This window comes from Sciurus vulgaris (genome assembly GCF_902686455.1).
Source record: "Sciurus vulgaris genome assembly, chromosome: 11".
Classification (NCBI taxonomy): domain Eukaryota; kingdom Metazoa; phylum Chordata; class Mammalia; order Rodentia; family Sciuridae; genus Sciurus; species Sciurus vulgaris.
This window is the reverse complement of record NC_136472.1, coordinates 69,272,901-69,288,153: the sequence shown is the minus strand read 5'-3', so window position 1 is coordinate 69,288,153 and position 15,253 is coordinate 69,272,901. Positions and strand designations below refer to the sequence as shown.

The following is a 15,253-nucleotide window of genomic DNA, read 5'->3' as shown; positions in this document are numbered from 1 at the left end:
GGAGTGTGAGTCTGGGTTTAATCCTTAGAATTGTTAAAAAAAAAAAAAAGTTCATAATAGGGGAAAGGTGATTGAAAAGACTAGAGATGTAGGATGAATGAGGTCTTTTCTCTTAGATTTAGTGTAAAGATTTTGCTTTAGACTTGATCCTACAAGTATCAGGGAACCATTGGTGATCATTCAAGTTAGGGTAGGAGACATCTTCACCCCCCCACAATTTTATTACATGTAAAGAGAAAAATGGTGATAAGTGTTCATGCTTGTCTTTTATAAATAAAAAAAAAAGCTAGTGGAAATTTGGAAGATGAATCAGAACACAGAAAGAGGGACAGTTAAACTGTTAATATCTAGGGAGATGAAGATTAAACAAGATTTGTTTCTTCAGTATCTGAAGGAAGGGACTAGTTTAAGATTGATTTGGAGAACAGGTAACAGGTAACAGTGAAAGGACAATAAAGCATTTTTCCCCTGGATATTTTATGGATAATAGGCAAGGGAGGCATTGACCAATAGGTACTGTGTGGTGTACTTTGAAGAAAGAGTAAGAGTTAAGTAAGGGTTTAGGGTTGTGCAGGTTGTTGGTCTGCAGTGCAATGTGATATGCTTAGGTGAAGGAAGGTGTAGTCTTGCTCTGAAGAGAGAAGTGGGGAGAAGGTACAACCTCATAGCATGTTGAGGGTACGAGAAGAGATGAGCCTACACACTAAACTCCGGGCTCCTTGGTATAATGTGAATCCTGGGGTTCTGGAAGCTTATGTTGCTTTGCCTGAATCTTCATGTGATGCCCCTGGAGACCTGTCAATCTTAGCCTTCTTCCTCATCTAAAGGAGTCCTTTAGTTGGTTCAGTCAGAAAAACTTTTGTAGAATGACGACTGAAAAGATATATTAGAGGAGAAATTTCTTTCTAATTGAGTCCATGGCCACAGGAGTATCTTGAAGGTAGGGTCAGAATCAAATGTGTAAACCACTTTAAGCAGTCAATGAGGTGGAGGTAGGACTGGGAGAGAATCAGTAACAAAAATTTGAGTATGTTTGGTAGACTACCATCTTGTCTATCAGGTGGTAAATAGCCCTTGAATACTTCCTTGAAGCCAACTCATCTTCACAGGAGAGAAATTTGTCACTACTGAGCACATTTAAAGATCAGTACATATTGTACACATGTTTTGAAATATTGCTGTGTACCTCAAATGTGGGATTGTGTGTTAATCAAAACTTAAAATGTTTAAGGGGATGCAAATGTTAACTATCATGTTTTAATTACATGTTATATACATGTATTGGCTTATTACACAGTATTCCATTGATTGGTACAATAGTAATTAATATGTAAGTACTATTTGTGTCCCCAAAGGCATTTCTAGAAAAGGAATACAGAAAGTGGCAGTTCTGTAACAGCACAAAAATAAGCAACAGGGCTCCCAGGAGGATGCTTCTGAAAATACCTCCTTAGTCTGACCGTGTCCCTTCAGTGTTTATTAACAGATATTAGATGGAAAACCAAAATAGAGTCTAAACTTTTTGCTCTTTATTTCATGATCTTAAATTTCTGTGGAAAGTTATTCAATATTTAGTTTAAGACATTAGAGGATTAGGTTTTTAGGTTTAGTTTTAAGTGGGGGTTTAAAAAAAAAAAAAGGTTATCTAGGCCCAAGGGAAGACAGCTGATGAGTGGTTAAAGCCATAGGTAATAAAGTAGAGATGAACTCAAAAAACTCACCCAATATATATATATGTAATGTATACAGTGTGTGTGTGTGTGTATGTATATTATATATAATTTTTTTGGGGGGGGGGGACAAAAAACTCCAACCAGGATCTCTAGGATCTCTAGGACCTAAGAATGGGTTATGAGGCAGCTCTTCCTTTCCAGCCTACACTTAGTAGGAACTTTATAAGCAATAACCAAATGAATGAATGCTTCTTACTCCTAGGGTGGACAAATCCCTCCTGGAGTCGCCATGTTCTCCTGCAACAGCAGCACATCTGGTCACTCTACCTTCCTTCTCACTGGCTTTCCAGGCCTAGAAACCTCTCAGCATTGGGTTTCCATCCCCATCAACCTTGTCTGTGTGGCTTCCGTTGTGGGTAACAGTATCATCCTCTTCCTGATCTGCACAGATCCAGCCTTACATGAACCCATGTATATCTTCCTGTCCATGTTGGCAGCCTCTGATCTGGGCCTCTGTGCCTCCACCTTCCCCACCATGGTGCGGCTCTTCTGGCTGGGTGCTCGAGAGCTACCCTTTGATCTTTGTGCAGCACAGATGTTTTTCATTCATGCCTTCACCTATGTGGAATCCGGTGTGCTGCTGGCCATGGCCTTTGATCGCTTTATTGCCATCCGGGACCCTCTGCACTATGCCACGATCCTTCCCCACTCAGCCATGGCCAAAGTGGGGGCTGCCATTCTGGCAAGGGCTGTTTTGCTCAATCTCCCTGCACCAGTTCTCCTGCGGCGTCTGCTCTTTCCCCCAACGAGTGAGCTCTCTCACTGCTACTGCCTGCATTGTGACCTTGTAGGATTGGCCTGCTCAGACACCCAGGTCAACAGCTTGGTTGGCCTGGTCTCCATCCTCCTCTCACTGGGCCTCGACTCTTCCCTCATCATGCTCTCATATGTCCTGATCCTACGGACTGTGCTGGGCATTGCATCACCTGGAGGGCGGCTCAAGGCTCTCAACACATGCGTCTCACACCTCTGTGTCGTGCTCATCTTCTATTTACCCAAACTGGGACTGTCTGTGTTGCACAGAGTGGAGAAGCACAGCTATCCTGCCCTGGCAGTGCTCATGGCCAACCTGCACTTCTTGGTCCCACCCTTCATGAACCCCATTGTATACTGCATCAAGTCGAAGCAGATCCGCCAGGGCCTCCTGAAGCGCTTCCAGCAGAAACGGGTTGATATTTCTTAGAATGAAAGGACCCAGTGGCTCATGACTTCCGAGTCTAGGCTTCGGTAAACTATAGGGGAGAGTTCATTTGAGGTTTTTTTTAGATGACTCATCTTTTACTGTTGAGCCCTTTGTTGGACACTGTCAGCCTCCAAATTACAGCTTTGAACACAGAACATAAAGTATGACTGACAATCCTACCTTTATTCTCTTTCATTAAAGCTGAACTATCTCAAACTTGTATATAGGGTAACATCTCATCCAGGAAATTTAACCCACACTGAGAGGAATGTGTGCATCTGTATAGGTACCTCTTTTTTCCACTGAAGTTTTCTTTCCCATTTGATTTATAAACCTAAAGAATCACAGTAAAATATATGCACCTTATTACTTGCTTCCTTCTCCCAGATTAACTAGATCCTATAACAAGAACTAGAAAAGGGATGCAGTGATGGGGAAACACATGAGAATGCCATACATGTTGAATCTGGTGCTAATTTGCAGCTTAGGGAGTGGTAGTTTCGTCTTGGTTTCCTTCATGTGAGGTCTCTGCTTCGAGCTAGAAAGGTTGGTTACTGAGCCTAAGGAAGCTGCTCACTAAAATTTTTGGATAGTGCTGGTTTCTCAGGTATCCATGGCTAGGGTGAAATGGCCACTCATTTCCATGGCAGCTGTCCTGCTAGGTTGAAAGTTCCATGAGGCCAGAGACTCGGTTGCCTTTTTTAATAAACTGCTTATATCCCCACCACCACGAATGGTAGCTACTTATAGAGCTCAGTGCATAATATTGAGTAAATGGCTAGGGAGAGTGAAGCAGGTGAAAGGTCAACAGCTGATCCCCAGGAAGGGAGAGGCCTGGGAGGTCTGAATGCCTGAGACCTGTGAGGAAAACAAGCAGTTAACAAACTGGAATGGAGTGCACCATATCAGAGCCTCGGGGGCAAAACGTGCTCCTCCTATACCATGTGTTCAAGGTGGCCATTTCTAAGGGTACAGCTTAGAAAGAGACCAAGTATGCTGTTGAGCTTTTCCCAATATTCCTTCCAAGCTTCCAGGAGACTGAAGGGTGTCTTACTCCATTACTATAATTTTTCTTGACCTATTTGCTCTTAAAGTGTCCATATATTTCTTGAATTGAAATAAAAATATTCCTGAGAAAACCAAATTTAATAGTCCTACTAGAAAGTACTTTATCTATGTCCATCTGGACAATAAGGAATTTTTGCAGCATTTCTATTCATTTTCATGAACTGAGAAAAGAGGATAAAACTTAGAGACAAGAGGGCAGGATAGAACAAGTGAGTTCCTAATAGCCCCCTACTAAAGGGAAAATGATTTCCTAATAGGCCCCTATAAGGAAAAAGTCATTTTTAATTGAAATTGGAAGTTGTCATTTCCATGTCTTATGTCCTGGTGGTTCTTTTGCACTTTTATGGATGTAAGTTTGACTGGGTATCATCTCCCAGAGGAGACTGATTTTGTCATAACTGGGGACTTGCTTTGGATGGTACTCTTCCTCAAATTCCTCAAGTCTGCTGGCAGTAGCTTCTTCACTGGCAGATAACTCGTCTAGTGCCTTTTATATTTTTCAGTCCAAACCTATTCCCGAGCCTGTAAGTATCCCTTACTACACAGTCAATGACTTGATGTTACACGATCAGGGGATCACTTAAAGTCTCTCCATAAGCTAATGCTTTTTGGCTTAACATGTTGCCAATTAGAACATAAATCTGTTCATTTCCTTCACCTACAATTACGCCTTTTCCATCTTTAATGGAGCAGTTACACACTGACCATAAATTTCAGCTGTTGGAGGTACAACAGTGAAACTAGCACTACTTTTTCCCTTCACATTTCATGGATTAAAAATTCATTCTTACCATAAAAAAAACTGTTTTTGCTTTCTACATAAAAAAGGGAAGCCTAGAGGAGGAATTGACCTAATGAAAAATTGCTGTTTCACTCCATCATGTGAAGTCATGATGAATACAAAATTATGTTGAAATACTTTGAATTTAGAATATAAGGAAACTGTCCTGAGAAATGTCCTTCTGAATTCCTTCTACCTCCTCCCATGAACCAGTGTAAAATAATTTGAAAAAGGTAGGAGCAATAAGTCAGTTGCCTATTTGACATAGGCTAGAGCATTAAAGTGAGAAGGATGCACCCCCGAGTCTGCAGGGCACTTTGTATGGCAGCCCTCACGGGGGCAATGATCACTCTGCCTGATATTGAGAAGTGCTATGCCAGGTGAGTGGTGCACATTTGTAATCCCAGTGACTTGGGAGGCTGAGGCTGAAGGATTGCAAGTTCAAAGCCAGCCTCAGAAATTTAGTGAGGTCCTAAGCAATTTAGACCCTGTCTCCAATCAAAAAGGTCTGGGGATGTGGCTTAGTGGTTAAGCACCTCAGGGAACAATCCCTGGTACAAAAAACCACCACAAAAACAAGACAAAAACAAAACAACAACAACAACAAAAAACAATTTGTTTTTAGAAGGAAGAGGTAGCAGATGCCTGTGATTTTCAGGGACCTAAGATGTAGCGTACTCTAAGTTCTGGTCCTACTTTCAATTATTTCTCTAACCTTGAGCAATTTCTTCATTTATCTTTAAGCTTTAGTTTTCCCATCGCTAAAATGGAGATAACCCTTGGCCTATAAAATTGTTAGGATTAAATGGGATTACATATGTTTTATTGTATTTCTTGGTATTCTATATAACATTTTGGTATAACTTATTAATATGAGATGGCACAGGGCCTTCAACATATGAGGCAGTCACATTTCCTAGTTTTGTGATGACCTCATACCTAGACAAGATGCTCTAATTTAGTCATCTTTCATGAAAGCTGTAGAGAACCCATGGACCTCTACTAGCTTTAAGTACAGGCTTAAGAGTCAAAATTCCCAGCATCCCAACCCCAAACACAATTTCACAATTAAACTTAATTTGAGTGCCAACATACATTTTCTAAGTATTTTATTAAAACACCATACTCTTCCTGAAAGGCCTTTCTCAGCAGCCTCCTACTTTTCAAAGGTTACATAGAACTTTCCATGCATGGTCATTTAGTACTCCTTTTTCTATATTAGCATAGCTCTTTGTGAAGGCATTTATAAGTTATTACCTGGTCCTACCTTCTTTATAGAAAGAAGCTGTTCCATTGAGTGACATCTTGGTTTTTCAACTTCATTCTAAACACCATTTAAAGACTTAAAGGGCTGTTAAGTGAATACTCTTCTTATTAGGCACAGATAATGAGTATTAATTTTTTTAAAAAAACCCGATCACAGGAAAAATTTTCCCTCATTTGGGCTCTACGGCAGGCTCAGAACATGGATATAGCCACTGTCAGAGTAGAGTCTCCATTTAGTAATAAAAATTGTCTTTTAAGAAAGGATCTTGCCCAGGCTAAATTCCTGTATCTCCCAAGCAGTCCATCCCATCAGGTATGATTTGTAAAGATGTTAAAGCTTAATTTTCTCCTCTGAAATTTGAAATTCAGTTACTAAGCAGCCAATACTTAGTATCTGCTTGATAGTTGATCAGCATGAGATGAAAGATTCTTGCAGCATTGACAATTTCTATTTTTCAAGGCATGATTATCTTTTCTTCAGGGTAGTTTTCTTTATTGATCTCATTTTAATTAGTATCAGTCTTGTGATCATTTGAAGATGTGCACCCTATCACTATCAATATGATTGAACACAATATCCTAAAGACTGGGTAGGTTTGTGAAGCCCATTTTGTCTTCAGATAAAGAACGCTGCTTTTGCTGGGGTTGTGGCTCAGTGGTAATGTGCTTGCCTAGCGCATGTGAGGCACTGGGTTCAATCCTCAGCACCACATAAAAATAAATAAAACAAAGGAAGAACGCTGCTTTAGACATGATGGTCCTTTAGTGTACAAACTTGGACATGCAAAATTGTCCCTCTAAATGTTTTGATTTATTGCAGCTTGGATTAGGAAATTAGATTTCGGCACCTTACTGATTAGATTATGCAGTCATTCTTGTAAGCATGAGTCCTAACAGATCTAAAAGGTCAAATATAACAGGAACCACATAAGATCTAGTCCCATTTTATTGCCTTCATGCAGAACCATACTGTCCTTTAAGAGCTGAAAATTATGCTGTTGCATAATAGAGTTTGATATATACAGCAATTCAGAGGCAGAGCCCCCATTAATCTTTTAGTTTTGTTCTTCCATATGCTAAGTACCCCATTTTTTATGTTCACTTACAAAACTCATTTGAATTATTCAAATCTGGAAAATTTATTTATTGCCAATTATTCCTTTGGTATTTGTGTTCATACCAAACAAGGTTTTAGACACACAACTCCATTGAAATAGCGTTTGTCAAAGTTCCAATAAACTCTATATTGCCAATTCCAAGTGTTATTACTCCATTCTTTGTTCCAACTGCAGCCATTCACACAACTGGTCCCTCCTTTCACCCTGTAAGGCTTTCTAGTCAGTGTGGGCTGCCATAACAGAACAACAGAATACCGAAGCCACAGCAAACTGAAACAAGTTTATTTTCTCATGGTTCTGGAGAATAGAAGTCCAAGATCAGGGTACCTAAATGGTTGGGTTCTGGTGAAAGCTCTCTCTTCCTGGTTTGCAGAAGGTACCTTCTCACTACGTCCTCACATGGTGGTGAGTGAGCCAGCAAGATCTTTGGTGTTTAAGAAAACACTGATCTCATCATGACTGTCCCTCAACTTTACCTTCTTTAACTTCAATTACTATTCCCCAATGCAGTCATATTGAGGGTTAGGACTTAAAACGATTTTTTTTTAAAATAGGGAGACTCAAACATTTAATTGATAATAGTCTGAAGCTTCTCTATTGCTTCTGAAGAATGGAATATCATGGCATCTGCTTAGTTGCACATTTGTAACCTGGAAGTACAAGAACATTAATTCACTATAGGAATGGACTTTAACCAACAGAAGATAAGGAATGATCAGATGAATTAACTTTCATCTTCAACATGGTTTGTGTTGTGATGAAGAAGCTGCACAGAGCCCTTTGGAACATATCTAGCATGATGAGCAATCAGTTCACGGCTCATTTGGTGGCAGCTCAGTAACGCACCCCTGCCCAGCCTCACTTTTCTCGTTCACTCCTAGAAGGACATTACACTCTAATAGTTTGCATATGTGGTTTTACCTTAGTTTTTCTAGGATACAAACCTAAGAGTGATATGACAAATGGTCCTTGAAAGCAAACTCAGGATAGGATCTAGTCATTTAATTGCCTACTAGTCTGAAAGTAACAGGGATCTCATTGCTGTTTGTAAAAAAGAGGCCTGAACTCCAGTCATCAAGTAGAGTACAATTACTAGAGATTTCCCATTGTTAGCTGGGATGAGATAAAGGTGGAAAGAGGTAAGAATGCTTGACTGGGCTAGCGACATGGCAGTTTTAAAAATTATGCAGTTAGCCGATTTTGATGGCATTTGGCACTTCGCAAAATGAAGAGGATGGTCTCATGCCATTCACCTGTGTAAGCTAACTTATGCTAAAAGGTAGAGGTCTTCAATGGTAGCTTCAGAGGTGGCTAAAATTCTCAGCCAGAAGACAAATCACTGAAAATCAGGCCCAGAATATGATTTTGAGCATGTCAAGTAGAAAGATGACTGAACACAGATTCAATAGGTCATCTATGTCAAATTTCCTGATAGTTAAATCATGGGACTTTAAAAGCTGGAAATGTGTAATGGTTAATTTGAATAGTCAATTTGATTTGATTAAGAAATGCCAATGATTAAGAGGCTTCTGTGTGTGTCAATGAGGGCATGTCTAGAAATGCTTAGATGCAGGATAGTTAACTGAAGTAGAGACCTTCCCTAAGGGTCAGCGGCAGCACCTCCCAATAGGATGGTGGCTTGGATGGAATAAAAGTTGGAAGAACAAGAGCGCAGATGCAGATACAAGCTCAACTCTTCTTGAACAGCTTCTTAATTGCTGCTTCGAATGCTGAGGATATCAGACTCTTGCTTCTTCACTCTTCCAAAGCAGACTCTGCCAGTGATTCTCCAGGGAGTTTCCAGAAGCCTTGGTCTCCAACTAGGGTAGCATTGTTGATCTTTCTTGTTCTGGGTTTCAGACTGTCTGCACACTGGAGAGCTGGAAGAACCAGCAGTTGCGCAGACCACCATCGTGGACTATCCAACTTCTGTTTGTGTAAACCAATCTAATAAATTCCCTTTTATAATCATACTTCCTGTTGATTCTGTTCATCTAGAGAACACTGACTAGTACAAAATGAGACATTCAGGTAAATAAGCCCAAAACTAGTTTAACTTTCTGAACTTTCCAGGCTTGCAAAAGCACCATCTTTCCTGTGTCAAAAGAACAATTCTCTTTGCCTGTGAATCATGGAATGACCTCCCCTGAAGCAAACACCTTGCAGGAAGTTTTCTGCTCTAAGATCCACTTTATCATTCTTCATTGCTTCTAGACCAATGATCTATTTCCGCTTTAAGAAATAAGAAATAGAGTAAAATATGAATTAGAGATGAAAGGCAATTTAAAAACAGCAGAAATCAATGAAAAAAGAATATGGGGGGTGGAAATCAAGAAAGTCACAATTTGGTTTTTCAAAAAAATGGATACAACTCCCTTCCTGAACACCATGACAGAAAAAGTACATACAACCAATCTTGAAAACAAGAGTTGACAGGTTCTACAGAATTGAAAAACATAAGGGGCTATTATGAACAATTTTATACCTATTCTGTTGTTTTTGACAAGTATACTATTTTAGAAGAAATTTAGGTGAAATGGGGAAGATATTGAAAATAGGATATGCATAGACAGTCATTAAAAATTAAATATGAAATTAAGATCCTCATTTCTTTCCTATGAAATTCTGACAAATATTTAAGGAATAAACAAATGTTAAGTGTATTTAACAAATACAAATGGTCAGAAAATACAATAAGGAGTTACTTTCCAATATATTTTGTGCAGCAAGCAAAATCTTGATATGAAAACCCAATAAGGAAATAAGAAAATTGTAAGAGCTATATCAGGAATGTAGATATAACTAACTTTATCAAAGTATTAGCAAATTGAATCCAGCAATATATAAATAGGACAATAAATCCCAAGTGGGGTTTATTCCTAGAATCTAAGTTAAAAAAATTATAGTACATTGCATCAACATGAAAGAAAAATTTGAAGATTACCTACTTCAAGAAAAATAATTTGAGCAAATTCAACACCATTCTAGATGAAAACTTCCAACAACTTTCAGTGAAAATGCGCTCTCAACATGGAAAAGGGCATCTGTGAAAAAAAAAATCTACATTTGTCATGTTTAATGAAAGACTGAATAGTATCTTTCTAAAAGAAAGAAGGCCACAGGTGTATGTGCACACCCAAACTCAAACTGCATACAAGTTTTTGCACACCAATATACTTCCATAAAGCTGTTAAAGAGGCTATAGCAGGCATTCTAATGCAGATTTGAACCCTCATGCACTTTTGGCAAGGATATAAAATAGTGCAGTTGTTCTAGAAAAACTTTTGTTCCTCAAACGGTTAAACACAGTTACTATATAACCAGAAATTCCACTCCTAAGTATGTCTCCTAAAGAAATGAAGACTTGTGTCTACTCAGACTTGTATGCACATGTCATAGCCACATTCATAATAGCCAAAGGTGGAACTATAACTCAATTCATGAATGGATAAAATTTATCCATACAATGGAATATTAAGCTATAAAAGATGTGCATAATGATTCTAGTAATAACTTCTAGAAGTGGACAAAATTTAAAATGTATATGGCAATACACAGAACCTAGAATAGCTGGGACCATTGTGGAAGTACCATATGGGGTCAATTTATACTACTTTGAGACTTACTACACTGTATCATTAATATGATAGTATTAACATAAGGACAGATAAGTAGATGAATAGAAAATTCTGTAAATATACCATCAAGAGTGGCTGATTTGACAAGGTTACCAATGCAATCAAATTTGATAGTCTTTAATGCTACAGCTGGATATCAAAAAAATAAATCAAGTCCTACTTCACATCAATTATTTGTGCTGGACCATAGGCCTAGAATGAAAACCTAAGTCTATAAAACAAAGTAGAAACTATAAACAATTTGTACTTTGTGATAGCCAAGTTTCTTTCTAATCAAAGGATACCAATAAGACTAAGAACACAAAATTAGACAAAGTATTTTTAGGGTGTTTATCTGACAAGTAACGTATCCAGGATATATGGACAACTAATACAAATCAACAAACTACCTTAAAAATGGGCAAAAGACAAACATTTAACAAAAGCAAGATGCGTTAACAGTAAATCCATCACAAGTTGCTCAACATTACTCATCTAGGTTCAGAAATACTGATAGCAACTATTCATACTAGCTGAAAGTGGGAAACAAATCAGGTGTCCAAAAGTATATAGTTAAAGTGTATATCCATACAATGGAATATACTTAGGAAATTAAAAAGGAAGTAGCAGCTGGTACATACAACAGCCTTTGGACGAGAGTTATTTCATGTCAGCTAAATAGCCATATCTTCCTCATTTTATGAGGATCACTTAGGAAGTAGGAGTGATGTCAGCTAGCAGGGTGACATTTCCAAGGAGGCCATCCATTTGGTAGCCTTATTTTCCTTTAGATATGGGTGCAAAGCTCAAAGCCCTTATTTGTCATAAATAGGAAACACCTGATTGTTTTCCCACAATCTGACTTGTCACTTTAAGTGAGGACAGCACTGAATGTTGGTTTTGGTTGCCCCAATCAGGCTGGGAGATGGGCTTAGTAAACATTGCACAGGGCTAAGGGGGGAAGAGGACAGGGTCTCAGGGTGTGGTTGGAGCCCTTATGACTGAGCAGGGCCTTTCTTTAGCAGTCGGAGGGCCCCATCCCGGATCTGCTTGGTCTTTATCCCATAGATGATGGGGTTTAGCATGGGTGGCACAACGAGATAGAGGTCAGCCAGGAGGATGTGGATGTGTCTGGGCACATGCTGGCCAAAGCGCTGTGTATAGAAGGAGAAGAGCCCTGGTGTGTAGAACAGAAGGATGACCCCCAGGTGGGAGCCGCAAGTACCAAAGGTCTTAGCCCTGGCCTCCTTGGAGGAAAGGCCCAACACAGCCCGGAGGATGAGTGCGTAGGAGACGGCAATGCAGACGGAGTCAGTGCCAACTACCAGCGTGGCAGCAGTGATGCCGTATATGTTGTTTGGCTGTGTGCCTCCACAAGCCAGCTTTACCACAGCCATGTGCTCACAGTAGGAGTGGGCCACCACTCGGCTACAGTAGCTCAGCCTGGCCAGTAAGCATGTGAGTGGGGTCATGAGCCCCAAGCCACGAAGCACAGCAGCAGCCCCCAACTTGCCCACAGACTCTGGGGGTAGCATTGACCCATAGTGTAGTGGCCGACAGATGGCCAAGTAGCGATCAAAGGCCATTGCTAGGAGGACACCAGATTCTACAGCTGAGAAGCCATGGATAAAGAACATCTGCGCTGCACAGGCCCCAAAAGCAATCTCAGCAGCATTTGCCCAAAACAGTGCAAGGAGCTTGGGCACAGTGGAAGAGCAGAGAACCAGGTCAATGGCGGACAGCATGCATAGGAACAAGTACATGGGTTGATGCAGGACAGGATCCGAACGTACCACCAGCAGCACTGCCGTGTTGCCAAGCACTGCCAGGGCATACATGGAACAGAAGGGAAATGCAATCCAAAAGTGGGATGCCTCCAGACCAGGAATTCCCACAAGCAGAAAGGAGGCTGGGTTCTGATGGCTGTGGTTTGTGTGTTGCATTGCCAGGCCCAAGTAGGTGGATAGAGAAGATCTCACTGTCTTGCTCTAAGCTCTGGAAATCCCTGAGAGATGAAGCATCCTTAGAGGGTAGCCGAATTGCAGCAGAAAATATTTGAGTTATGCTTCATCAAAAACATCCAGGATAAGAGGACTGTAGGGTACTGGGAAATGATGCAAAGAAGGCAAGTCACCCTTCTCATCCAGTGATGTCTAGGATGTGGACTCAGGCCGAGTGGCATATGGCTGTAGAACCATCTCCATGGTAAAGGCATGTGGCTAGAGATTCCTACAGCATTGTTGTCTCTGCTTGTCAACCCTCTCTTGCCAATTCACTAGTATTGTTTTTTTCTTCCAGTTCATCTTCTGTGTTATACCACAGAGACAATATAGGAATGAAAGATCAGACAGATGGGGAACTCAAATGTTGTTGCTTTAAGATGGGAAGAGAAGGACTGAAAAGAAAAAGATCTTGGATGAGTTTTTAAGTCCTTGAGCCTATAATAACCCATAGATGAGGCTCAAAACCTAGTTTTTGGCCAGGAACATTAAAACACAGGTGAGGAGCTAAATCTCTTGTAGCCTGCTACAGACATAAGATTGCCTGGGTCATGTATAGTATTAGCATCCAGTGCTGGCTTCAAGTACCCTGAATGGATGTATGTAGAATCAGTTGAGATCACGCAGAATCAGTGGTGGTAAGTGTTAGCTGATATGACTATAGCATATGATCTGATAAGGTCATTGAGAGATGATTGTGTACAAAGTGTATTGTCTCATAAGTTCAAGGTACAAGAATGTGGAATGAATATTAATCATTACAAATACACAATCATCCCCCTAAGCAAATATGGAGAGCAAGTTTAGCCAAATGACAGTATTGAACTTTTACATCTCTACCCCACTTCCGTTTATTATACCATTTCCCGAACCTTGGTGATGTACATATGCCTTCTCATTCTTATACTAGCTAGTCAATGAGAACTTGAGAGAGTAAGGGAGATTAAGGAAAAAAAAAAAAAAAAAAAAAGGCAGGAAAGGGACATTTGAGGAAGAGGGGATGAAAATAAGGGGGATAAGAATAAGAACCAGAAGAGACATAAGAGAAAGTACATCTCTCAAAAGAGCTTATCCTATAATGGGCCATGACAGTTCTGTTTGCTATTTGAAATAGGTAGAACAAGTTAGACCTCTGGAGATGGCCCATTTGTGTCCCTAACCTAAAACAGGGACACTCCTTGCAATCCCCAGCGTCAGTTACCTATACCCAGAGACCTACAAAACAGTCTTGGGAAAAGAGGGAAAAGGGTAAGGTCTTCTAAGTTGAGCTGTGTCTTAGGATGTCTCTTTATCCCCAAGGCCAACTGTAGCTGTCACCGATATTTAAAAAAAATCTCATTCCTATGTTTCATTGTTCTTCCCCATGTTTTCCATTTTACCTTGTGCGAGTTCCCTCCTGAGTTTTCACCCTCCATCCTAGGTCCAAGCATCTTCAGAGGACAGCTCAGCCCCTGTGAAGGTGGAAGAGTCGGGGGCAGAGAGAAATCAGTGTGGGGGACTTTGTGAAACAGTAGATATGAAACTATTCCTTCTGATAAATGAGTACACTGTTTGGCTAAGCATGTGCTTGTGTGTGTATGCATGTTTCTGTGTACACCATGAGCAAGGCTGAGATCAGAAGACAGGTTCAACAGGGCCTGGTGGTACACCTGTAATTCCAGCAGCTTGGGAGGCTGAGACAGGAGGATCGCGAGTTCAAAGCCAGCCTCAGCAAAAGTGAGGCACTAAGCAACTCAGCGAGACCCTGTCTCAAATACAAAATAGGGCCAGGAATATGGTTCAGTGGTCAAGTGCCCCCGAGTTCAATCCCCAGTACCGGGAAAAAAAACAAAAACAGGTTCACACACTTTTATAGAAGACTTTTTGTAGCATCTATGCTTTCCTACCCTTTCTCTATTCTGTTGTGAGAATTGAGAGCTGAATAATCTAGCTACATTCTCTCCCTCCTTTTCTTCCACCTCAACCTATTAATAACCATATCAGGTTTACTCAGCCTCCGAGCTGCTACTCAAAGAACGGTTACTCTATCCTTTATCTGTGAACCAGAGCAAATTGATTGCAAGATCCATCTTCCCTCAGCCCCATTTGCACAGATGGGCGAGTGAAATTGGAAGAATGTGTGTTGAGCACTGTAAGCCTAGATGAGGAATATGTTTTGGGCTCCTGGTTTCGTGACTCCAATCTTGAGTTAAACCTCATGAAAAACCTTCAGGATGGGAAGATCTTCAGGCACTGGAAAAATGGGGTAGGGCAGGAGGTGAGTTGTCATCACCAGCATTCAAAGGGGGCTTTTCTTCTTTATGATTTAGTGATCTCTAGGCTGCGGAATCCTCTTCATAGTGAAGGTGGTGCTAGAGACTCAATTTTCTTTTCTGTACTTGTGAACCTTCTGCCTATACTATGTTATTTTCTTCTGGTTTATCAGCCTCTTGAGATCAGGAGGGAGACCCCAGACTCCTCCTCCAGATAATTCTCTCAGGTAACAAC

The 15,253-nt window shown here is 40.5% G+C and overlaps 2 protein-coding genes and 1 long non-coding RNA gene across 3 annotated transcripts in view; 2 read left to right on the top strand and 1 right to left on the bottom strand.

Moving 5' to 3' along the window:
- LOC306640556 overlaps window positions 1-15,253 on the top strand; it is a 100,319-nt gene that overhangs the window by 5,353 nt on the left and 79,713 nt on the right. The window lies entirely within an intron of this gene.
- On the top strand, window positions 1,963-2,916 carry LOC306640471 (olfactory receptor 51G2-like; the record flags this gene model as incomplete). Its single annotated transcript, XM_079104755.1, has 1 exon — window positions 1,963-2,916. One exon carries the CDS (start codon window positions 1,963-1,965, stop codon window positions 2,914-2,916), a length of 954 nt encoding a protein of 317 aa, XP_078960881.1.
- LOC306640483 (olfactory receptor 52P1-like) lies at window positions 11,762-12,709 on the bottom strand (the record flags this gene model as incomplete). The annotated part of the gene is made up of 1 exon (XM_079104766.1): window positions 11,762-12,709. One exon carries the CDS (start codon window positions 12,707-12,709, stop codon window positions 11,762-11,764), a length of 948 nt encoding a protein of 315 aa, XP_078960892.1.